General features: G+C 42.1%; 1 protein-coding gene and 1 long non-coding RNA gene across 4 annotated transcripts in view; one reads left to right on the top strand and one right to left on the bottom strand.

Annotated features, from left to right (window-relative positions):
- The window catches only part of CHRNA4 (cholinergic receptor nicotinic alpha 4 subunit), a 44,423-nt gene that overhangs the window by 5,783 nt on the left and 12,288 nt on the right, over positions 1-26,352 (top strand). The window contains exons 1-4 of one of the 3 annotated variants that reach the window (XM_038750636.1): positions 10,418-10,698; positions 12,842-12,993; positions 19,632-19,676; positions 19,908-20,017. In XM_038750636.1, coding sequence (XP_038606564.1) covers positions 10,635-10,698; positions 12,842-12,993; positions 19,632-19,676; positions 19,908-20,017 — 371 coding nt within the window. In that variant the 5' untranslated portion in view covers positions 10,418-10,634. Of the gene's footprint in view, positions 1-10,417; positions 10,699-12,841; positions 12,994-19,631; positions 19,677-19,907; positions 20,018-26,352 lie in introns of those variants that run through there. The other 2 variants (XM_038750639.1, XM_038750638.1) reach the window with 2 other exon arrangements.
- On the bottom strand, positions 18,048-21,092 carry LOC119931754. The gene is made up of 3 exons (XR_005452154.1): positions 21,001-21,092; positions 20,660-20,776; positions 18,048-18,201 (listed from the first exon to the last, which is right to left on the bottom strand). It is a non-coding gene; the product is annotated as an uncharacterized LOC119931754 (long non-coding RNA).

Raw genomic sequence — 26,352 nt, 5'->3', positions numbered from 1 at the left:
TAATCTTTCTCATTCTGTGTGCAGTGCCCCTGGAACTTTAATGTAAAGGGCAAAAGATTTTAGGGCATGCAAAGCCCTGAAGACTAACAGGGCTCCAACAACAGAGGACACAATGTGACTCCCATGAGAAAATACAATAGAAAATAGGATAAACCCCATGCTTCTAAGAATATATTTTTTATCCACTTTGAAAAAATGTATGTGTTTTGGGATAGTTGAAATATCAAGAATATTGAGCAAGGCCCAGTTTATTCTTGTTAACATAGATACACTGCCCAACACATATTTAGAAAAACATTTGCACATCTTGTTACAAGTCCATTCACTTTGGATAGGTCTTCCTAACCGAAGAAATAAACATTTGTTAATAATCCAAATTTTTCAGATTATTTTCATTACAGTAAAAAACAAAGAAAAAAAACACTTTCATATGATGTGGTTCTTCCCAGTAGTACAATTGACTTCACTTTGTCCTGTATAAGCCATGGCCATTGCTTCCCATTGGCTTGATTCAAAAATGACCTTGCTACCAAAAGAAACTCCATTCACTCCCATGCCTAATGTGACCAGTACAAAACAATGGGAGGGAACAATGTATGTGAGATGATGATGCTGGGGCAGAGAAGTAAAAACTGGTAAGTGGGATGGAAAGAAAAACATCAGGAGGGTAAAGGCATTTTACTAGTCATTCATTCATTCAATCGTATTTATTGAGCACTTACTGTGTGCAGAGCAAGACTAATCTTCTTCTGGGAAGGGAATATATCTACCAAATCTATTGTACTGTAATCTCTCAAGAACACAGTAAACATTCAACAAATACCACTGATTGATTTCTTTTTTTAAAAAAATGATATTTGTGCCAGGCACTGTTGTAGGCACTGGGGTAGATACAACGCAATCTGGTTGGACACAGTCACTGTCCCACATGAAGCTCATAGTCTCAATCCCCATTTTGCAGATGAAGTAACTGAGGCACAGAGAAGTTGTGACTTGCCCAAAGTCTTACAGCAGACAAGTGACAGGGGCAGGATTAAAACCCAGGTCATTCTGATTCCCAGGCCCGAGCTTTAACCACTAGGTCACGATGAGTTGCTTCTCATCTCTTAGATAATATTTCTACCTCTACATAGAACTTGTTTCCTGCTGCCACGTTCTTTCTTGCTATGCTGGTCAGCATTAATCAATGCTTCACTTATCTAGCAGCCAGTTCTAGTTTCCTCTGCATGAGAAGTCAGATCTCATTTGCCCTCTGTAAAAGAATGGCCAAAAGCTAATCAATCTTCAAAGCCAAGCACTGAAAATAAAGTTCTCCTGGGACTGGGGGGGAAAAATACCTTTTTTATAAAGTCATGTAGCAGTCAATCCTCTAATGTCAAGAAAATATTGGTTTGGGTTTCAAAACTGGCCCTGTCTATTCCTTCTGCCCATTCTTTGTGACAATTGTAAATGGATTTTTGCCATACTGTGCACAGTGGGGAGCCTCACACCCTCAGGGAATATCAGTTTACTGAAACTGTGATTTACTCTGTCATGTTTCTCATTTTTCAATGGGCCTATCACTTTATTTGGTAACATGATCACAATCCTGAATTCATATAATGGAGCAATTTCAAAGAGCTTCATGGCTGAAACTGCTCAGTACAATTCCGCTGATGGAGAAGCAGGCAGAAAATAGAAGTGGAGTGGAGCAGGGAGAAAGACGATTTTCAGGGTTGAAGATGTACTGTGCAGTGGAGGGCGTAATTCTGAGAGTCAATGATAATGAGGAAAGAGGGAGTATGACACTCCTGAAATGGTGCATGTATACCCAGGACATGCCACTTGCTTTCTTACTCCACTCAATGCTCACATAAAAAGAACATGTTCATTGCACAGCAAAAAGAACTGTCCCAGGCAATCAGTTTGTAGCATAATAATGGCGCCCTGATGATTTTACAAATCACCTTTTCTTTAATGAGCTCAAAGCACTTGCAAAGATATCTTTGCCCATGATAATATCTTCTGATGGGCAGAATCTGGTATTATTGTTCCCCAAGCACTCACTCAAATTTATGGATCTTAGAATCAATTAAATCTCATTGCTTCAGACTCCAGCAGATTTGCCCAGCATTCAGCAATCTACCTCATCTACTAATCTGACTCTGATAAGGCCTGAGAGGGGATTCAGTCAGTCAGTTTGTGTTTATTGAGTGCTTGTGTGCAAAGCACTGTATTAAGCACTTGGGAGAGTACAATACAATAATAGACATTCTCTGCTCATGATGATCTTACAGTCTACAGAGGGAGACAGATATTAATATAAATTAATTACAGATATGTTCATAAGTGCTGTGGCTGGGAGGAAGGATAGATAAAAGAAGAAATTTAAGGCAATGCACAAGGAAAGGAAGAAAGGAGGGCCTAGTTAGGGAAGCCCTCCTGGAGGAGATGTGCCTTTAATAAGACTTTGAAGAGGGGAGAGTAATTGTCTTTCAGATAAGAGGAGGGAGGACATTCTAGACCAGTCACAGATGTGATTTGAATGCAATCAATCAATAGATTTTTGTTTTAAGTGTACTGTGTGAAAAATTATGAAGCACATGCTTGGAATCAACCAGTCAATCAATGGTTTGAATTGAGTGCTTTCTGTTTGCAGAGCATTGTACTAAATACTTGGGAAAATACAACTGAGTTGGTAGACCCAACCCTTGTTCACAAGGAGCTTACAGTCTTGCAGTGTAGTCTACAGGGTGTGGTTGGTAAAGAATGGGGATAGAGAAGCAAAATGCCCTAGCAGATAGAACAGTGGCCTGGCAATCAAAAAGGACCTGGGTTTTAATCTCTGCTCTGCCACTTGTCTGCTGTGTGACCTTGGATAAGTCACTTAACTTCTCTGTGCCTCTGTTACCTCATATGCAAAATGGGGGTTAAAACAGATCCCCATGTGGGATATGGACTATATTCAATCTGATTAGCATGTACCTTAACCAATTTTTCAGTAGAGTGCCTGTCACATAGCTCAACTAAGGCTGTTTAAATAGAAGTTTAGAAAAATGACCTCAGAATCTGAAGTATGGACTAGAGATTGTCAGGAGGCCAGGAGACTAGACGATTGTTAAAGTGGACAAGCTGAGAAGTAATAATCACCTAAAGCCTGAAGGGAGGAGGCCATCCGGGCATGAAGGGAGGAGAGGATCAGGAATCTGCTGTGGAGAAAAACCTATAGGATTTAGCATTAGGTTAAATATGAGAGTTGAAAGAGAGGGATTCAAAGATAATGCCTAAGTTTCAGACTGCAATCAATCAATGGTATTTACTGAATACTTTCTGTGTGCAAAACCCTGTACAATAGAGTAGGTAGACATGGCCCCTTCCCTCAGTTAGTTTACAATCTAACCAGGGAGACAGCTTCAGAGACGGAAAGGATGGTGTCAATGGGAATGGCAATGTTAGGTGGAGGAGAGGTGTGGGGAGGGAGGATAAGGAGTTTAATTTTTACATGTACTGGAGGCAAGAAGAAATGTGAGACTTTCGGGGAGGTAAGAGGTAGAGGTTGGGGAGATTTTTGAAGCCATCCAAGCAGAAGTGATAGTTGAAGCTATGTGAACACAGACAACTCCTCACCCTGGGCTTCAAGGCTCTCCATCACCTCGCCCCCTCCTACTTCACCTCCCTTCTCTCCTTCTACTGCCCAGTCCGCACCCTCCGCTCCTCCACCGCTGATCTCCTCACCGTACCTCGCTCTCGCCTGTCCCGCCATCGACCCCCAGCCCACGTCATCCCCCGGGCCTGGAATGCCCTCCCTCTGCCCATTCGCCAAGCTAGCTCTCTTCCTCCCTTCAAGGCCCTGCTGAGAGCTCACCTCCTCCAGGAGGCCTTCCCAGACTGAGCCCCTTCCTTCCTCTCCCCCTCGTCCCCCTCTCCATCCCCCCATCTTACCTCCCTCCCTTCCCCACAGCACCTGTATATATGTTTGTACATATTCTTTTACTCTATTTATTTATTTAATTTATTTGTACATATCTATTCTATTTATTTTATTTTGTTAGTATGTTTGGTTTTGTTCTCTGTCTCCCCCTTTTAGACTGTGAGCTCACTGTTGGGTAGGGACTGTCTCTATATGTTGCCAATTTGTACTTCCCAAGCGCTTAGTACAGTGCTCTGCACATAGTAAGCGCTCAATAAATACGATTGATGATGATGATGAAGGGAGTGAGTCTGAAGTGAAAAGAGAAGGGACCCAGAATAGAGCCTTGTGAGACACTCATAGAAAGGAGTGGGAGGCAGAGGATAGCTAGCAAAATAGGCTGAGGAAGAGGAGGGAATAGAGCAGGTTTATGCTCCTGAAGATAGATGGGTAAATGTATTTGTGTAGGAGAGCCAAGTAGAAAGGAATTCATGAGAGGTTCTTCGACATCCATGGCAGGCAGGAAAGATGGTCATGGTGCAAAGGCAAGACTACTTGGTTTTTCATGAAGGATACAGGGAGACTAGGAAAGCTGTGAATATTAAAGGGAATGAGCTCCAAAATGGGCAGCAATAGGAACTCTTTCCCCTCCTTGATTTTGAATGTGGATCAAGTCACTGGAAACTGTTTTGTTTCCTTTTTTCCCCTTCTTCATCAGGTCAGCCCTTCCTTCTGTTCTAATTGCAATTCCCTGCCCTCAGCCATCACTCCCCTTTGTGTCTACAATCCTTACTCCACATCAGTCTTCATTCCTGAAGTGATTTCATCTCTGTCTTTGAGGTTTTTCTTTTCTGGATGCTTGCTTCCTACTACCAGTAAAAAGTATTTGTTTACAATGACAATTGGTTGCCATGGCAATGTTGTTGGCATTGTATGTTGAAGGGAAAGTTGGATAGAAAATTGTCCTTACAGAATCATTCCAAAAGAGAAAACTCTTTTTTTAAACAGCGCTTAATTTTTATGTTTGTCATAAGACTATGGTCCTATACCAAGCAGTCAGATGGGCTATTGAAAAGCTTAACTCCGCTATAACTGGGTCATTGCTATTTCATCATTATTCCACCAGCAGGCATCTGATCTAAGTGTACCAACTGAGGAGATTGATAGTTATAAATCTTTATTAAATGCAGAATCCACACACTCTCAATGAAGCAACACACCTGCCACTTCTCTATGAAATCTCTCGGCTCTTGGAGATTTTCCTGACTCTTTATCAATCAATCAATCAATGGTATTCATTCATTCAATCATATTGAGCGCTTACTGGGTGCAGAGCACTGTACTAAGTGCTTGGGAAGTACAAGTTGGCAACATATAGAGATGGTCCCTAACCAACAGGCTCACAGTCTAGAAGGGGGAGACAGACAACAAAACATGTGGACAGGTGTCAAGTTGTCAGAATAAATAGAAATAAAGCTAGATGTGCATCATTAAGAAAATAAATAGAACAGTAAATATGTACAAGTAAAATAATTTTGAGTTTTTAGTGTGCAGAGGACTGTACTGTTTGGGAGAGTTCGTGACAAGAGTTGATAGACATGATCCCTACCCTCAATAAGTTTAGAATTTAGTGTATCGCAATCCTCTTCATAAAGTGCTTTGTCATCCAAGAAAGGTTATTGTCAACCGGGAACCTGGAGATTTCTCTACATACCCCTTTTCCCATATCAGTAATGAAAATATTAGATAAAACTGGGGGTCACCACTTTTTGCATTGTTCCACCCAGTAAAGTGGTCATTCCCTTCATTTTCTATATTTTAGTCAGTTTTCTACCCATGTCAAAATTTTACCTTCAATCCAACCATAATTCAGTTTCTAAAAAGATTTTGGTGTGGAACACTGTCTAAGGCTTTTTGAAAACCCATATATATTTCCCACTGGTTTCACTCTATCCTTGTGTTTATTGAATGCTTCAAAGAATTTCAACAGATGCATAAAACATGATTTTACCTTCCAGAATCCATGCTGTGCCTTTCCCCCAAAGAGATTTTACATGCTGATCCTAAGTTTGAATGTTGATTCCACCAATTTTCCAGTCAGGCCTCTGAGGGCTTGGGTGATAAACTGATACTTCCTAAGTCCTCTTTGTGCAGTGTCTGAATGCAACCATAGTTTACATACTCTTGTCAGCAATTTTCCAACTTCTTCATGGTTTTTTATGGTATGTGTTAAGCACTTACTATGTGCTAGGCACTGTACTAAGCATTGGGGTAGATACAAGCTAATCAGGTGAGACACAGTCCTATCCCACATGGGACTCACAGCCTTAATCCCTGTTTTACAGATGAAGTAACTGAGGCACAGGGAAGTGAAGTGACTTGCCCAGGGTCACACAGCAGACAAGTAGTGGAGCTGGGATTAGTCCTTCTGACTCCCAGATTCATGCTTTATCTAGTAGGCCAGGCTGTTAGGCCTTGCTATTACCCCAGAATTTCTTTTCAACACCATCAAGAGAATTGAATGAGCACCTTACTGGATGTAAAACCTCATCCTGGGGACTTTGGAACATAAGAGTAAAATAAAAAGATGTGGTTCCTACCTTGTAGGTGCTTACAGTCTACAGCTGCCATTCCCCCTCGACCCTGGAGCCCACCTTCCTCTCTCCCCTGTGACAGGGTGAGGACAAATAGCAGCACACCTTCACTTTTAAAACACGGGCTGGGAGGTGAAGGGGCCGTGGCTACTGTGACTTTGAGACTCCATGCAGCTCTGATTGGGTGCTAAGGTACATGAAATTGATTTATTCCTATCCTTGCCTTTTGTGTTGTGTTTTGTCTTTCTCTTTATGTCAGTCATCAACCCTCTCACACTTTTTCCTAAGATTTACAAGCCCCTTGAGTGTCTATGTCTAATTCTCACCCATGTCTTTTTTTTTTCCAGTGCTTAATTCATTCATTCAGTCAGTCACATTTATTGAGTGTGTACTGTATGCAGAGCATTGTACTAAACTCTTGGAAAGTAGCATGGTTCAGTGGAAAGAGCCCGGGCTTTGGAGTCAGAGGTCATGTGTTCAAATCCCTGCTCTGCTAATTGTCAGCTGTGTGACTTTGGGCAAGTCACTTAACTTCTCTGTGCCTCAGTTACCTCATCTGGAAAATGGGGATTAAGACTGTGAGCCCCCCCGTGGGACAACCTGATCACCTTGTAACCTTCCCAGCACTTAGAACTGTGCTTTGCACATAGTAAGCGCTTAATAAATGCCATTATTATTATTATTATTATTATTATTATTACAATTCAGCAACGAAGACAATCCCTACCCAACAATGGGCTCACAGTCTAGAAGGCTTAATACAGAGCTTTGCACAAAGTAGAAGGTTAATAAATACTATTACTACCACTTACAGTTTATTAAGAATGCCTTAGGTAGCTGTTAGCCAATCCACCCAAAACAGCTCTTGTGCTTTCCTTGATGTGATCCAGTAGCTCTCAAAAATTATTTGAATGAAGGAATCGCCTCAGAATTTTCCTTGTAAATACTGAGCTAAAGAATTAATTGAGTCTCTGATATCTCTTCATCCTTGAATGTACCTTTCACACCATGATCTTTAAGTGCCCCCCCTAATTCTCTAGCTGGCATCCAGCTTTTAATATATTGGAAGAATCTCTTCTTATTAACATTGGTGTCCATTTTTATTCCTCTGGGGACATTAATCTCCTGTTTGAATCTGTTCAGGCAATCCTTTGGGTCTGTCTTGTTCTCCTCACTTGGGTGAGCTTTCCATATTTTAAAGAAATAAGGAAGTTTCAAGAAATAAGAAAAAGAATGTCATTATAGGGGGAAAAGTCATGCTGTTTTAAAAATAATTTTCCCCTTTTATATATTTCAAATTATATACATTGCAAATTACCTATGTAGAATTTCTGTTGTTATTTCTTTTAGCTTTATTCAAGAAAAGTTTGCCTCCAATCATTATTTCCCTTCCTAAAGTATAACATTATTGTTTCGGCTTTTTGGCCTTCTTCCCTAATATCCAAGGAGGAAAGTTAAACTCATTGTGTTTTAATTTCTATTATAGAAAGGCTTTCTCCCATGTACCTCCTGCACTAGATCTTGTCTTGTACTAATAGTAATTAAATCCAGAAGTGGGTCCTAGGATTAGCTGTCCCAGGAAAATCATTCATTCCATCTAAAAAATTTACCATCACTTTTCATCCACATTCAACCTAATGTGAGGATATTTGAACTCTCCCACAATACTACCAATTCTGATTTTGAACTTTCGCCAAATACATTCCAACATGTCCAGCTCATTTTCTTCATCCTGGATAGGTGGTCTCCTGTCCTGCTGCAATATGTTTAAAGTATAGGCATCCTTTTACCCATTCAACATTAATAAGTTATGCACTGTTTTTCCCACTTCCACCTATCCACCCAATCTTCATTCTTCTTGTAGAACACAGAGCCTTTTAGTATTGTGTCTTACGGGATTCCTTCCTTCCTCCAAGAGAGGCTGAACATTTTTAATGCAAGTAGCTAGTCACAGGCTGTCTGGGAACAGGACTCCACAAAACCACACCAACCCTGTGCACCACATAATTTCACTGCTTGATATGTCTGAGCTGTTGAAAAATATCATGAAAAGTGTTTGTAGGATAGATGACCCTAAATAATAGATTCATGGAGATACTGTTTGATTTTTGCTGTAGGGACAGATAAAGTGCATTTACGAATTAATCCTCCAGCTGCCTCTTAATTAGGGAAGAGTTCTTCACACTGCCTGGTATCTCTATACTCTGGAAAGTCAAACAGTGTTAAATCCAAAGTGCAACCACTTATCTTGGGATCAAATCATTTTAAAAAGTAAGTATTTTAAGTGAAATAAATCAACAGAAGTCACAACAGCCTGAGGTAATCTATTTCCCTGCTTACAAAATTCTAGAGTGTACCATTCATTCATTCAATTGCATTTACTGCGTGTCTCAGTGGAAAGAGCCCGGGCTTTGGAGTCAGAGGTCATGGGTTCAACTCCCGGCTCCGGCACTTGCCAGGGGTGTGACTTTGGGCAAGTCACTTCACTTCTCTGTGCGTCAGTTACCTCATCTGTCAAATGGGGATTAAGACTGTGAGCCCCCCGTGGGACAACCTGATCACCTTGTAACCTCCCTAGTGCTTAGAACAGTGCTTTGCACATAGTAAGTGCTTAATAAATGCCATCATTATTTACTGAACGCTTACTGTGTGCAAAGCACCGTACTGAGCGCTTGGGAGAGTACAATATAACAATAGACAGTGGCCCCCTGGGGTCACCTGTTCCATCCTCCTGCCACCAGGCAGGCCTGCACCCACAAACCCAAGTCCCAAAATTGAGAATTAGAGAGGAGTTGATCACCAGGGAAGAATCTTTTCCATGTCCTTCAGTCGCCGGCTCAAAGATGTTCAGTGCATAAGGTTGAAAAAGTCAGTAGAGATTGGGACGCTGTTAAGGGGAAATGTCTGTCGAGAATTGGGCATCCTAGGATGAAAGTTTCTCCCCCTGCGCCCCACTGCGGATGGAGGAGCTGCTTTGTCCCGCGGCTCCCCTCCCCCTTGTCTCCGGCAGGAGGTGGGCTGAGCCGAGTGGATTAAACGCCCAAACGCACAGGGCTCTCTGCCTCTCTCCTGGCAAGCGCGGGCCCCGGCTCCCGATAGAGGAGGAGCTGTCCGACGGGGAAGAGGCAGCTCTGCGAGAGAGGGGACAGGGGACAGCACAGAGAGGGGGGAAAGGAGAGCAGAGTAGGGAGAGGGGGGAGAAGGGAGAGCAGAATAGGGAGAGAGGGGAGGGGAGAGCAGAGGGGGGGAGAAGGGAGAGCAGAATAGGGAGAGAGGGGAGGGGAGAGCAGAGGGGGGAGAAGGGAGAGCAGAATAGGGAGAGGGGGAGGGGAGAGCAGAGGGGGCAGAAGGGAGAACAGAATAGGGAGAGGGGGAGGGGAGAGCAGAGGGGGGAGAAGGGAGAGCAGAATAGGGAGAGAGGGGAGGGGAGAGCAGGGGGGAGAAGGGAGAGCAGAATAGGGAGACAGGGGAGGGGAGAGCAAAATAGGGAGAGAGGGGAGGGGAGAGCAGAGGGAGGAGAAGGGAGAGCAGAATAGGGAGAGAGGTCTGGGGAGAGGGGCTCAGGGAGAGCAAAGTGGGGAGAGGAGAGAGCAGAGTGAGGACAGGGGAGAGCAAAGAGAGCAGAATAGGGAGAGAGGACTGGGGAGAGCAAGGTAGGGAGAGGGGATCAGGGAGAGTAAAGTGGGGAGAGGAGAGAGCAGAGTGGGGAGAGGAGAGTGGGGAGTGGGAAGCGGGGAGAGAAGTGCGCAGAAGGGACTGGGGAGAGAAGCGGGGTTAGGGAATTGGGAAGAGCAGAGTGGGAATTGGGGGGAGCAGAGTGGGGAGAGGGGAGGGGGGGAAAGGGAAGAAAAGGGGAGGGGAGAGAGGACCAGGGAGAAGAGCGCACAGGGGATCGAGAGAGGAGCGCGGGGAGAAAAGAGCGAAGACAGGCGGTCCGCTTGAGCCCACAGAGAGGGATCAGTCACCCCGAAGGACAGGCAGACTGACGGCCGGAGGGACGGCCGAGCCCCCTTGGGGAGGGAAGAGGAGGAGAAGCCGGGGGGCCCGGGCCACGGAGCAGCCCCGAAGGCAGAGGGCGACCACGGCCATGAGGCGGGCGTCCCGACATCAGCCCGTGACCCTCCCCGTCTAGAGGCCGTGCTCCCAGAGCCATGGGGCCTCTCGGACGCCGGGGGCCCTTCGCCCTCCTCCTCCTCTGCGTCCTCGCCCTTCCCGGTGAGTTTCCAGCCCGGGGCCTTCCCAATCCAGGGCGGGAGGGTTGGGGAAGCGGGCAACGGGGGGCTGTGGGCCGGGAGAAACGAGGGATTGGGGAGTGGAGGAGTGGAGAGGGGCATAATAATAATAATGACATTTATTAAGCGCTTGCTATGTGCAAAGCACTGTTCTAAGCGCTGGAGAGGTTACAAAGTGATCAGGTTGTCCCTCGGGGGGCTCACAGTCTTAATCCCCATTTTACAGATGAGGGAATTGAGGCCCAGAGAAGTGAAGTGGTTTGCCCAAAGTCACACAGCTAACAATTGGCGGAGCCGGGGTTTGAACCCATGACCTCTGACTCCAAAGCTCAGGTTCTTTCCACTGAGCCATGCTGCTTGTGCGCTCGGGTTGTAATAATAATAATCATAATGATGGTATTTGTTAAGCGCTGACTATGTGCCGAGCACTGTTCTAAGCGCCGGGGTTGGTACAACGTAATCAGGTTGTCCCTCGTGGGGCTCACAGTCTTAATCTTCATTTTGCAGGTGAGGTAACTGAGGCCCAGAGAAGCTAAGTGACTTGCCCAAAGTCACACAATTGATAAGTGGCAGAGCCGGGATTAGAACCCACAACCCCTGAGCCAGCCCGTGCTCTTTCCACTAAGCCACGCTGCTTTTCAGGGAATCCAGCAACCCTAACCCTCGGACTCTGGGATGGGTTTCCTTGGGTCTGGAAGGGGAGGGAGAGAGGATGCTATTGGATCTGCAGGTGTGTTTTGTGTGTATCTCTCACTACTGAGTACTCAGGACACCTCCCCCATCCCCCTCCCCATGGGCCCCGCACCACTGCAGCTCCAGCCCCTACAGCATGGCTTAGTGGATAGAGAACGGGGGCATGGCAGTCAGAAAGTCATGGCTTCTAATTTCAGCTCCACCACTTGTCTGCTATGCGACCTTGGGCAAATCACTCCACTTCTCTGGGCCTCAGTTCCTCCTCTGTAAAATGAGGATTGCGACTGTGAGCCCCACATGGGATAGTGACTGTGTCCAAGCTGATGTGCTTGTATCCATCCCAGTGCTTAGTTCAGTGCCTAGCAGGTAAGTGCTTAACAAATACCAAAATTATTATAATAATTATTATTATTATTATTGTGATTAGGCAGAAACTCGATCTGGTGAGAGAACTTCATTTTACTACTTTAATAACTTACAGCCCCTCCGAGACCCCGGCTTGGGCCCCACCCCACCATAGAAGCAGAGATTTTCCCCCCACGCCCCCCCAACGCCGACGCTTTACCCTGTGTCCCCATTTAGGGAACATCCAAAACCAAGTTTGTGGAAGAAAGGCCTTCACCCCCACCTCTTTCCTAAACCCTGGTGCTGCAAATTGGGGTTTGTCCAAAGACCCCCTACTGTAAAAACCAAGCAGACAGAAGGCAGAATCAGCCTTCTTTATCTATTGGGGCAATTAATTTCTGGAGCTCTTGGAGCCCAGAGCCTGGTCTGCCCCCATCCCTATAAACCCCTGGATCCCAGACTGGTCCCAGCCCTCCTCTGACACTCCATCAACATTCAGTGGCCGTTCAGTGTCGGAGTAGGTGCTTCATTAGCTGACTCAGATTCCTTTGTCTCCCTTCTTCAGAAATCAGACACCCTTTCCGAGATACTATGTTTCCCTCTAATTCTCCTTCTTGCCCTTACCAGTTCATCTTGTCAAGCAAAGCAAGGACTGATACACTGTTCAAGGGGTCCCAGGTGATTATATGAGCCCCGTACAGCTAGAAAATGCCAACTTCAGCAGCGCAAGCAGGGAGGAACCATAGGCGAGTGTGTGAGAGAAAAGCCTTTTATTTACTTTTTCAAAAGTTCCCTAAAGATTCCTTTAAGTAACCTTTAAGAAGATCATCAGGAAAAACCCAAGAACATCTTTTTGTGCTACATAGTCCACTGTCACAAGTCACAGAAAAAATAAAATAGCTCCAATGCCTTAGAGCTAAAACATTGCCCTTCATCTTTCTCTCTCTCTATCCCACCCTCCTCTTCCCTTCAATAAAAAAAGGAAAGGAAAAGAAACAGGAGATGAGTCTTCAGAGCCTCCTGGGAAGGTTTGGTTTCAGAACTAGATTTTTTTTGCATGTTTTGTTTTATCTCGTGTATTCCTGCAGCCTGTTGTCATATAGAGACTCGAGCCCATGCTGAGGAGCGGCTCCTGAAAAACCTCTTCTCCGGCTATAACAAGTGGTCTCGGCCAGTGGCTAATATCTCCGATGTGGTTCTGGTCCGGTTTGGATTGTCCATCGCGCAACTCATTGATGTGGTAAGTGCACCCACCATGCAGGACTGTGAGCTTTCTTTTCAACCTCCAATTTTAGCTAAATGGAAAATTTTAAATCCTTCTGCTCATTTTCTGACAGAGTGCATTTCCTCCACGTTTGTCCAGACTTCAAAGAGATTCAGAAATTGACTTAGTTTTTTCTCGTATGAGGGTTTGACATTAGATTGAGAATGGTTTCTGAATTTACATTTGAAAACTGTATAGTGTGAAAAATGAGTTAGGTCACAGAGTACCTACAAGCATGGCCATAACCTAGTAGGAAAGAGAAGAGAAAAGCTTCTCATTCAGGGTATCCTGGCTCTGCCAGTTGTCTGCTATGTGACCTTGGGTAAGTCACTCAACTTTTCTGTGCCTCAGTTTTCTCATCTGTAAATGGGGTTTCAGTAGCTGTTCTCCCTACTTTAATAGAGCCCCATGTGGAAGAGGGACTGTGTTCATCTTGAATTAATTTGTGATTAGAACAATACTTAACAATTACTAAAATAAAATGAAGGGTAACCAACCAGGATGGACAAGTAGCAAATTCCTCCATTAGAGGACTCGGGAGAGGAACAAATTAGTTACCACTAGTCAGGATTTGTTACTTGTTGACAAGGCTGTGATGCATATATAGGCAAGCAATCTGAAGGTGTAAGCACCCAAATAATAATCATGGTACTTTGTGCTACATGCTAGGATAGATATAAGAGAGTCAGAATGGGCATAGTCCCTGTCCCCCATAAGGCTTACAACCTAAGAGGATGGGAGAGAAGAAATCTTAAAATATAAAATAAACTGAGGCACAGAGCAGTTAAGTGACTTGCCCAAGGACACATACCAGGATATTGGCAGAGCTGAGATTAAAATTCTGAGTTTCCTGCCTTAGTCTTTCCTGCCTCTTAATTGCCTTTTCAGTCAGCAACAAAACTGAAAGGTCCCACATATAATAATAAATTATGATAAATAGTATTTGTTAGGCACGTACTATGTGTTAAGCACTGTTCTGAACGTTGGGGTAGAGACAAGTCAATCAGGTTGGACATAGGGACTATCTCCACATGGGGCTCACCTCTCCCTTCAGCACTAATTAGATGAGATAAAATAACAATAGAAAAAATGTGCCCCTCTCTGTGCCTCAGTTTATAGTTTTTACTGAGAGCTGCTGCAATACTGGATGTGAGTCATGTCTTACAAAACCCAAAAGAGGTTGTTAGGTCTTTGGTGCTGTCTATGGAAAAAATATCCCATTTGTGGTTTGATTTTAAATTTGGGGTCTTTGGTGTGCATATGTATAATTGTGTGTGTTTGTATGCAGGCTCACGACTGAGCTGATGTATGAATATTATTATTATTATTATTGTTATTATCACCATATTTAAGTGCTTACATCTGTGTAATGCCCTGTTCTAAGTGCTGGGATAGAAACAAGTTACCAGGTTGGGCATAGTCCCTGTCCCACATGGAGGTCACAGTCTTAAGTAAATGCAGGAAAAGAGTAGATTTCAGAAATGTTAATGTTTCACCTAGTGCCCTCCTTTTCATTTTTGAAGCAGAACAAGATGTCCAGACCACCTGCAGCTGACCATGCCAATCAGCTGCCTGGGTGGCATGTGAATAATTCAGTGAGGAAGCTGCATTAATAGTGACATTGGGGAAAGATACCTATGCTACTACTTTCAGTCTATTTGTAGAGCAAAAAGGTCAGTAATTTTATTTCAAAAGGACCTGCCTTTCCTAGCAAAAAAAAAACCCTCCCCCGCAAAACAAAACTCTTACACAAGTATTTCAAACTGAGCAGCATAGCAGTGAGGCATGGTTGTTGGGGAAAGGATTTAGATAAGGGTCTCACAAAACACATTTTCTGACATGAGCCTGGTATTTTAGATTCTAATCCCACCGAATGCTAGTGGGATGATCCTTTCCATACTGATGTGGACTGTGATATGCTGCCTCTAAGGAAGGCATGGCTTGGACAGTTAGCCTGCAGCTCATAGTTAAGCATGCTTTGTGGCTCACATATAGTACACCTGTGAGCAATTGAATGCTGGCAGTCAGATGCTTATCAAAGACAGAGACCAGTCACATATCATTGTGCTCATCACACAAGATTCCCTGACTTTGCCCACAAATGTTGGGTAGGTCCCTCTTCCTCTATTTCTTCACCCTTAAAATGGGTTTAATCAGGTGCTTTTAATTAATCTTATAAATAAAAATCAGGGCTTGTCTCATCTTTCTTTAGTGTCAAGAAGTTTGAGCTATTTATCAGGAAGTACACAGGGAACAAGGGGTGGTTGGTAAGAGATGAGAGTAAGGTACAGTAGTAATAATAATAATAATAATTAATAATGGTATTTTAATAATGATATTTGTTAAGTGCTTACTATGTGTCAAGCACTCTTCAAAGTGCTGGGGTAGATACAAGCTAATCAGGTTCGTCACAGTCCCACGTGGGGCTCTCAGTCTTGATCCCAAATTTTACAGGTGACGTAACTGAGGCACAGAGAAGTTAAGTGATTTGCCCAAGGTCATGCAGCAGACATTAGAGGAACAAAGCGTGTGGTATAGGTTGAAGCGAAAGATGAGCATTGGTAAGTAGAGGGAATAAGAGTCTATTGAGCAGCCAAAACCCAGCTCTGGAGTTCTATAACAGATTGCACTCTTTGGATTCATCCTCTGGGAAGATCATCAAGAAAAGCCATGTTGGTCTCTTCTTTTCTAAAATATTTGAAAGTGGTGAGTCCTGAGTGATTCACTCATTCATCCATTCATTCAATCATATTTATTGAGTGCTTACTGTGTGCAGAGCACTGTACTATGGTTCGAAAGTACAATTCGGCAACAGATAGAGACAATTCCTACCCAACAATGGGCTCACAGTCTAGAAGCAGGGAGACAGACAACAAAACAAGTAGACAGGCATCATAGCATCAAAGTAAATTAATAGAATTATAGATATATATACACATCATTAATAAAATAAATAGAATAATAAATATGTACATATACACAAGTGCTGTGGGGCAAGGATGGGGGAAGAGCAGAGGGAGGGAGTAGGGTTGATGGGGAGGGGAGGAGGAGCAGATGAAAAGGGGGGCTCAGTCTGGGAAGGCCTCCTGAGTCATTGTCATGACTGCCCAAATCTTCCATGCCAGACGCAAATACAGATTCTATCCCTTTCTACCTCTATTCCCGAGTAGGAAGCAGAAATAGCATCTACCCTGAATGGCTTGTGCCCAGGTTGCCTGGAGAGCAGCACCAGGAGCAAATTGAAGTGTGTGAAAGGATGTGAGTTAATTCCTCAGGAAAGATGGTGGAATCCTGACCCACATTGATCTCCCAGTGTTGTTGAGAAGAGGACTTGCACTTCATTCCTTTATTTAGGCTCTTTGCTTGCCTTCAGTCAATCTCCTTGAAGTTTAAGACCATAGGTGATCTTTTCCAAAAGTCAGAATTATTGAGTTTAAATGATTGAGCTCTCCTTTTTTTTAATGTTATTTGTTAAACACTTACTATGTGTCAGGCACTGTACTAAGCAATGGGGTAGATGCAAGCTAATTAGGTTGGGCACAATCCATGTCCCACATGGGGCTCAGTCTTAATCCCCATTTTACAGATGAGGTTAATTGAGGCATGGAGAAGTTAAGTGACTTGCCCAGGATCACACAGTGGGCAAGAGCTGGATTAGAACCCATGTCCTTCTGAATCCCAGGCCCATGCTCTATCCACTAGGCACACTGCTTCTCCTTGTTCTTACTAAAATGCCACCAGAATGCAAAAACAATGCTGCAGGATAGAAAGGTGCTTGTCAAAGGTGGCAACCTCCTTACTCTCTGTCACCTAAAGATGTGGAGTGTGATATGTTAGATTTGAATAGCTTAGCCACAAGATTGAGGGACAGAGTTCTGGGGAATTAGAGAGCCAGTCCAGCACTAATTGTAAATTTGTTAGCCTTTGAAGTTCCAGAATACTTGTGAAATAGAATGATGGAGAGGTTAATAGTGTACAATTCAACTCATGAAGAGCCCTAGCCTACAAGCTGTTTGAAATGATGCTCTAGCACAAAACCTTTTGGCAGTAGCACTTTATGTGGAAAACTCCCATATTATGTTTATGGTAGTTTTTGTCAATTTTAGCTGATGGCTTTATAGCATAAGCAAGCTAGTAAACAATAATTCAATTAACTTGCATTTAAAATCCCTGAGATTGACTTTTTCTATTATCTATGCATACATATTTATTGCAAATATAACACTTCAACACCTTTTAGGCTGGAAATAAACTATGTGGCCTGTACACGCATGTGTGTTTATTCACATGTGCTTGGGCAGTCAGGGATGGTAGAAGAGAGCAGTTGAAATCCAGTTACTGCAATATTTGCTGATGAATGCATTAGTATTTAAGGTATTTGCTTGAGTCTAAAGAAAACTCAACAAACATCTGGAAAGAGAGCCAGGAGGCCAAATGTATTAAGGGATTCTTGCATTCAAGCATTCCCTCTAAAACCATTTCAAACAGTGTTGCACAGACTAGGCTGGGGCATTTTATCCCTGTTTATTAATTTCTTAAGCTGTCAGTTTCTGGAGAGATACTCTTGGTGCATCGATAATACCAACCCCTTTCCCTCCCTCATTCTTCAGTATCTCTTCACAAGTCAACATGTAAATGTTGATGTGGGAATACAACCCAAATGTGAGATGGAGAAGGAAAGGCAGGAGATGGAAAGAGCATTATAGCATCATTGAAGAAAATATGAGTTGGGAAAAGAAAAGCCACTCTGTAAGTTATACCTTAGTACAGGACATGACAATTCTCATGAATATTATAGTGTAGATGTGATGAGCCCATCATAGGAGGCAAAGTTTCATGACACTGAAGGAACTAGCAAAGTTGTCATAACACATAGCTTTTAGATAAATGGGTGATAAATACTATTTTTGCTTTACCACAATTTGTTTCATTTGCTAAAATAGAGAATTAGTACTTTTACCAACTTGCCCCAAACCGAAGTAAAGAGAATGCAAAATCGGGTCTTCCTCCTCCCATCCAAACAGCTCCTGCCCTCCTCTCGTTAAAACCCCCCCTCAAAACAAACCTATTTCAGGAAGCCAAACCAGAGTGATTTCAATGAGAACTCCCCTTTAGGCCAGATTTGATTGTCTACCAATTGTCTTTCCTCATAATATGTACACAGAATCTTCCAAAGATGAAAGCCTAAAAACAATGCAGAAGGACAAAAAGTCAAAATGAACTGGGTAAGATCATCAGTATGTTCTGGTGTGGTATGTGTAACGTGTGGTGAGAAGATGGGTGCAACATTCTACCCTAGTGTTGGAGTTCCTGAAGAGGAGCAGGAACCGTTTCACAGACAGGTCCAGATAGCACGAAGCACTTGTGGAGGCTTAATATAAAACTGCCCTTTGTATCTGAAGAAGATACCACAGAAGTGAAACTAATTTTTAAGAATGTGTGTGGCTGAAAAGACCAGTGGGGGACACAAAGTACCAGCCACATTGTGTATCCAAAAAAAGTTGTCCTTCCTTGAGTTATGTTTAATGTTTGCAGTGTTCGGTGCTGTTTCCTCTTTATGCTGTTTGTTTCTCATTCCTTACGAAGATTTTGTTCAAAAAAGCCACTCCTTTCTTTATAGCAGAATGGAAGACTTACAGTGACAAAATACTCCAGTGTAAACCTAGATGCAGGGTATTGAAGGATTCTGAGAGTTGGGGCCAAAGATCCACAGAAGGAAGTTATGTCTTGGGGATAAAATGTGGCAAAATTTAACTCTGTGAAGCCAAAGCACTCTATCAGATAAAGCAATTATGCTTCACAGAGACTTAGAAGACATCAACTAAATGCTCAAGAAGGAACAGACAGTTTAGTTCATGGTGAAATGGATAATCAATATAGGAAAATTAGGGGAGGTCAAGTTCTGGGCAAAAGGTCAGTGAATTTGGCCCATGGAATAAATTAGTGGAGGTTGTGATTTAATTGAATTGTTTTTTTTCCATGTCCATCAGTAAGTCCATCCAAGATAAAGGAATAAAAATCCCAATTTCTAATACTCAAAATCCTGCAAATCTGATATGTTTTCTCTTAGAATATCAAGTTCATTTCTATAGTGTGATTTCCTAAACATTACTTGTTGCCACACTTGTACACATTAATTCATGTCACAAGCAACTGAGTGTGATTTGCCTGGTCCATAATGCCCTGTGGTGACTATTGGTTTGTGCTTTTTTTCATCCTTATATGACTGCGCCTCTGTTAAGTAGACATTTTCACCCTTATTCCTGAATTTAACAGCTCCTCCATTCAACACTTCTTGTGACAATCAACTAATCATATTTATTGAGTGCTTACTATGTGCAGAGTACTGTACTAAGCATTTGGGAGAGTACAATATAACAGATTTGGTAGATATATTACCTGCTCACAATGAGTTTACTGTCTAGAGGACAAGAAACCTGTCACGTCATTATTCTGTACTTCCTAAATGCCTACCTTAGTGCACCACATAAGTGGGAATAAAATAAGTGCTATTACTACTTTTAGAAAAATAGATTCCACTTGTTAGTTGAAAACAACTACGGCAGTTCTAATGGGGATAAAAAAAAGTTAATTCTCTTTGTATTCTCTTTTAGGATGAGAAGAATCAAATGATGACCACCAATGTGTGGGTTAAGCAGGTGAGTATCCAACAGCAACCTAATTCCAAACCTCTCCTTCATCATTATGGGGCTATCTTCAACACCCTAATATCCTTTAGACTCTGAGCTTATTTGGGGCAGGGAATGCTTCTACTAACTGGGTTGTATTGCACTCTTCTAAGCACTTAGTACAGTGCTATGCACACAGTAAGTGCTCAATAAATATGATTGATTGATGGATGGATTTGTTTTCCATTGGCGGGTCTACAGGAATGGCATGACTACAAACTTCGCTGGGATCCCCAGGACTATGAGAATGTCACCTCCATCCGCATTCCCTCTGAACTCATCTGGAGACCGGACATTGTCCTGTACAATAAGTGAGTTTGCTTTCTGGTAAAGCCTTCTCTTTCTACCTGACTCCAAAAAAAACTTCTATTGAAATATAGAAATCACTCAGTCAGTGGTATTTACTAAGCATTTTTTGTATGCCGAGCACTGTTCTAAGCACTTGGGAAAGCACAATATAACAGAATTGGCAGACACTATCCCTGTCCTCCTGCAACTTTCCTACTGTTAGTCAGTCCTTGCTCACAACACTTTTCAGTTCCCACAACCCAGGCAATCCCCTGTATCCTTGCTAATGCATTGGACTATGTACATCATTTATAAGTAGATGCTGTAATAATGGCCACATTTTCTGGACGCATCATCTTGGGGATCTAGTAATCATTTAGAAGGCAGAGAATCAGAATATTTGATTCATTTTATGGGCTCAAAGTCCTCCTGGCAGGGCTGCAACTAATTTTAAAGCTATAACTTTCTACCATCTTGTACTGCTGATCTACTTCTACAAGAGTGGGAATTTCCAGGTGATTGATGAGTAGTTGTAAAGGACCACAGCCAAGCAGTCATTGAATTTTCAAGATGGTCTCCAATATCCTACACAATCTGGACCCAATTTTGTTCACACCATTGCATAAAATATCAAATATAGTTGATCATACAAAATACCAACTTACCAGCACAGACCCCCTGTTTATTTGAGACCCTTGAGGTGAGCCGCCTCCTTCTCTCCAATAGCCTCATTTTTGTTATTTTGACCATGATGCTGGTTTTGCCATGTCATAGTTCCATATCTGAAAAAAATATAGGGATAATTCCAGTCTCTTTCCAAAGCTTTTGGGAAGGAACCACTTATAAAAATAAGCATAAGGGACTGTGCACATTATGTCATTCTTGGGGTAATTAGCACCAGCAAATATAAGGGAGAAAACTTTTACTGTTAGCCCCAGCCGACTGAAACCCGAAATGATAAATCATTAAGAAAAAATTGTCTTTTTATATTTCATCTCATTAGTACCTTTTAGATTCTGCCTGAAATAGTTGCTGTTATTTAATCCAAATCAGCATCATATACAGAGCAAGTCCTGCTGCCAGCTCTATCACTCTTCCACTTTCCATTTGTCTTCTGTTGGCAGAGGAGAAATCCAGAAAGGGACTCTTGAAAGTAGATAAGAAACTCAGAGGGAGGCTTTATCTGATGCCAGAAAACCCACCTGTTCCTCTTCCATCTGTGGAAATGGGGTTGTTTCACTCTCGTTTCATTTTGGTTTTAAAGTTCCTTGTCCTGGGCAGAAAAATGCACCTTCTGTGTCAGCTGCCCCTTTCACCTGCCACTGTTCTCAAAGCCCACATCATTTTCTCTTCCGTTAGCCCCTTGCTTTCCCACACCTGGGATGCTTAACATCTCTGGCATTTGGATATTTTCCAAACATACAAAGCTCCACCTGAGTCCAGTATTCAACTGCATATTTCAGGTTTTCTACCACTAATGTGAAATCGACGTAAACAAACATCAAAAAGCCAGCAGCTCAAAGGAGCAATTCAAGTTTCTTTTCATAGGACAAATCTCAGACCTCAGTTAGCTGGCACAACAGACAGTCACAAATGGCTAGATTTGCATGATTTTTCCATAGTGGAAAAGCTCTAATTACTCAATCCCTCATTTCTACTAACTTTGACAAACTAAAACAAATCCCCACCTGGATAGGAATTAAATCAAATTATTAGCTGTAAGCTACTGCCAAGAAAAAGTTGTTTTACTAAGGGGCTTACAAATAAAATAAATTGAACTTCTTCTGATCTCCTTACTTCTAACCATCTGGTCATTAAAAACAAAACAAAACAAAAAAGAACCCCCACCCCGAAACCAAAACCCTTATAAGCACTCAGATCCAAGCCCTATCTGAGTATGCTAAAATAAAATCACCCACCCCACCAGGGTCTCTGTGAATGTGGCTTTTAACTAGAAAATGTTAATATTTGATTAAGAAGATTGGGTTTATCTCTAGATTTCATTAATTTCATAATATTAGCCTGTAAAAGCCTACTATGGATGTGAAAAGTTTTTCAATATTGTTTTAGATGAGAAACATTAAGGAAAAGTCCCAAACCATTTATTGATTGAAAAAGCTTCTTTGTTATTGTCTCCACTGAGCACCTTTTACACAAATGGCAGCAACTAATTTGAGTTGGTTCTGTGCATATCAGAAGTCTTGGAAGGTGTGTAATATTCTGTTGTCAAAGTTCAGTGTTCTCCAAAACATCCATGTTGGCCACTAGGCAACCTTAATCGAAATTGGTGGTCAACTGGCTTGATCAAATTATAGTAAACTATACCTAAATTAATATTCTAAGGTAATCTTACTGAATTGGCACAATAAAAGCACTTTTAAAATCTGTGAATACTTTCCACCAGATCAAAGGGGAAAATTGTATAGCAGAAAGAGGCATGTGGTTTATTCCTAGACTTCCCTAAAACTCCTGTTATATTTGCCAGAACTTCCAAATGTTTTCCTAGAAAGTAGTAAGTATTCAGAAGTATCCAGAGACTCCAGTATCTCCCAGAATATTCTAATTTAAATGTAATAATAATAATGGCATTTGTTAAGCGCTTACTATGTGCAAAGCACTGTCCTAAGCACTGGGGAGGTTACAGGTGATCAGGTTATCCCACAGCGGCTCACAGTCTTAATCCCCATTCTACAGATGAGGTAACAGGCACAAAGAAGTTAAGTGACTTGCCCAAAGTCACACAGCTGACAATTGGAGGAGTTGGGATTTGAACCCATGACCTCTGACTCCAAAGCCCGTGCTGTTTCCACTGAGCCACGCTGCTTCTCAATATCCTTGGAAGAGGTATTGATACAAACAAAAAATTGAAAGCTCCACATAGAAGTACAACTATGATATAGTGGCCTGTAGAAAAACTTATACTTCACAGCATTAGTCCTCCTACACTGGGAATAGTAATGTAAGACTTTTTTTTACAATTCCTTTCCATTACTACTGCTCTTTGAAAGAGGGGAGAGAGATGGTTAGTGTCTCAGGGACTCAACTGTCAAAAGGTATTAGTGAATAGCTTGTATAGATTTGAATTTCAGGCATCTTTCAGTTCTCCCAATGGTGGCAAAGGACAGAGAACTATAGCTGGCACATTTCACTTTGCCCACTGTTTAAAATCTCTTCCCCATTTGATTTTTTGTGGGTGTTACAAATGAGCAGATAAATAAATTGGAAAAGAGGCATATCTGCCTCTCCACTTTGTCTTTGTTTCCATCCTTGGTCCTTTTCTTCCCCTCTTTATGAGGAAATTAAATAGACTGAAAATGGAGAGAGGTCCAGCTCACAATCAAAGAATGAAAGGGGAATAGGAGGGTTTAACTAGCTAATCTAGGACAATTGAGCATTAACCCAATAATGTCATAAATGCTGGCAAGAACAGAAGAAAACTAGGGTCAAAATACTTGTCAGACCAAGTGGGTTTTCTAGTTCAGCCCTTGAATTTTACCGACCCTCCTCTCCTTTCTAAATTCTCTGAGTACTTTTTTTTTCCCTAAAGGAGAGGAGACAAAGTTCAGTGTTATGGCTATGGACTGTATGAAGCAGTTCTATCCAGTGGATAGAACACAGGACTTTGAGTCAGAAGGAGTTCTTTGTCATTTTCTGCTCTGTGACCTGGGTCAAATCACTTAACCATTCTGTGTCTCAGTATCTTTATCCATAAAATAGGGGTTAAATGCCTGCTTTCAATACCTTTTTGAGTCTGAACACCATATGGGACAGGAACTGTGTCTGATCTCATCTTGCTGCTTCTCCAGTGCTTAGCATAGTGGTTGTCACAGAGTAAGCACTTAATACATTTCATAATTATTCAGTTTGTCAATTCTACCAACTGTCATATTGTACTCTCCCAAGCAATTAGTTCAGTACTCAATTTGCCATGCCTGATTTCATACCTGCCCAACCATATTCTCTGAAGTAGGATGTAGGACCTCCTCCTTTGATGATCATTATGTCCAAAGATTTTGTTTGTTTCTTTTTTTAAATCCACCGGCTAGGAGGTGAAGTGTTGGAGAGGGTATTTCATCTGAAAGAGAAAGGTCTCAATCTAGCTCATTTTAAAGTCAGGTAAAATATTCCCGTTGTTTTTTTTTAATGGTATTTGTTAAGCACTTACTATGTGTCAGGCACTGTTCAAAGTGTTGGGGTAAATACAAATTTATCAGGTTGGACACATGCGGCTCATTGGCTTATTTGGCAGGAGGAGGAGTTAATCCCTGTTTTCCAGATGAAGTAACTGAAGCACAGAGAAATTAAGTGTCTTGCCCAAGATCACACAGCAGAAAAGTGGCAGAGCTGTGATTAGAACCCAGGCCCCCTAACCCCCAGGCCCCTATCCATGATTTAATTGTTTCAAACCTACCATCTTCAAGCTTAAATGGATGCCTCATGGTTCTGAAATTATGGGATTTGGAGAATATGAATTTCACCTTTCTCTGTTAAAACTTCATATGAATTTGTAAAGTGCAACCAAGTCCCCTTTCAGTGAATGAAGCAGCCTATTTTTTTCAGTCTAGCATTCCACATTCTTAACATTTTGTGTGCCCTTTTCTTCCATTTTTCCAGTTCTAAAAATGAGGCCCATAAATGTTAAATATGCATATGTACACAAGTGCCTAGGATGGGCGTATATTAATAAATGCAAAGGTAGGAGCAAATACATGCCTTTTGCTTTGTTTGTGATTCTGTGTTAATGGTGCCCTAAATTTTATTGGTTTTTCTGGGCTGCTGACACATTGAACAAATGATTTGCGGGATCAGCACTGATCAGCAAGCCTCTTCCTGCAATGTGTCTAATGGATCAGAGTTCATTATCTTGTATTATGACCTGGATTATTTTTCCCTAAAACCATTTGCTCCCAATTAAGCCAATGAAGTGAAGCAGTGTGGCCTCGTGGAAAGAGCACAGGCCTTGGAGTCAGAGAACCTATGTTCTAATCCCACTAGGCCACTTGCCTTCTGAGTGACCTTAGACAAGTTGCTTCACTTCTCTGTGTTCAGTTTCCTTATTTGTAAAATGGTGATCAATGTCAGTTCTCCCTCCTACTTAGATCATGAGTTCCATATGAGCAGGGGCTTGTTCGATCTGATTATCTTGTATCTACCCCAGCACTTAGTACAGTGTTTGACCCATAGTATATGCTAATCAATCACCACTTTTATTTTCTACCACTTTTCTCCCGTCAGTTTTCTGAGGTGCTACTACAGTTTATCCCCATCAGCAAGATTTCACTACCATAAAAGCTTAGTGTCACCTAGGAACCCAGAGATTTCTCTACACTCTCCATTCTTCTGATCATTAGTGAGCTATCCTTTTTTGATAGCTTACTTTGTCAGGTGGCTAGACATGATTTAATTGATCCATTGTCTCAGACTTTCCCTCTCAGGTGGAAGTGAACTAGCAATTATGGCATTGCTAGAGAATAAGTGTAACCTAGTGGAAAGAGTATGGGCCTGGGACTCAGAGGACCTTGGTTCTAATCCCAGCTCTAACACTTACTTGCTGTGTAATCTGGGCAAGTCACTTCTCTTCTCTGTGCCTCACTTCCCTCATCTGCAAAATGGGGATTCAATACCTGTTCTCTCTTTAACTTAGATTGTGGGCCCCATGTGGAACCTGATTATCATGTATCTACACTTTCAGTCATTCATTCATTCAATTATATTTATTGAGTGCTTACTGTGTGCAGAGCACTGTACTAACCGCTTGGGAAGTACAAGTCGGCAACATCTAGAGACAGTCACTACCCAACAAAGGGCTCACAGTCTAGAAGGGGGAGACAGACAACAAAACAAACCAGCACTTAGTACAGTGCTTGGCTCATAGTAAACACATTGTTATATTGTACTCTCTCAAGTGCTTAGTGCAGTGCTCTGCACACAGTAAGCACTCCATAAATATGATTGATTGATTGAAATACCACAATTATTATTATGGCCTTGATGTTATCTTATCTTGCAAGAGCTAACACTATAATGGGGGATGACAGACATGAAAGTATTTACAAAGAGAAAATCAATATAAATAATTGAAAGCATAATTAAACATATGCAAAACTGCTGAAGATGGTTATAAGTAAATCCATATGTGCTGAAAATGACCAATGGATTTGTACAGCTTAAGGTCTTAAATGTTAACTAAGTGGGGAAGCCTTGTTGGAAGAGATGATATTTTAGGAGAGCTTGGACTAGCTTGGGAGAAATGAAGAGAGTGAGCTAGAGGGTAGCAGGTGGAGAATTTTGAAGATGATAGTGATAAGTTTTTTGCTTGAAGCAGACACAGTTGGAAACCCAATGGAAGATTTTAAGG

This window comes from Tachyglossus aculeatus, chromosome 8, assembly GCF_015852505.1.
Source record: "Tachyglossus aculeatus isolate mTacAcu1 chromosome 8, mTacAcu1.pri, whole genome shotgun sequence".
NCBI lineage: Eukaryota > Metazoa > Chordata > Mammalia > Monotremata > Tachyglossidae > Tachyglossus > Tachyglossus aculeatus.
The sequence above is the reverse complement of the archived record's forward strand: the minus strand, read 5'-3'. Positions and strand labels throughout refer to the sequence as shown.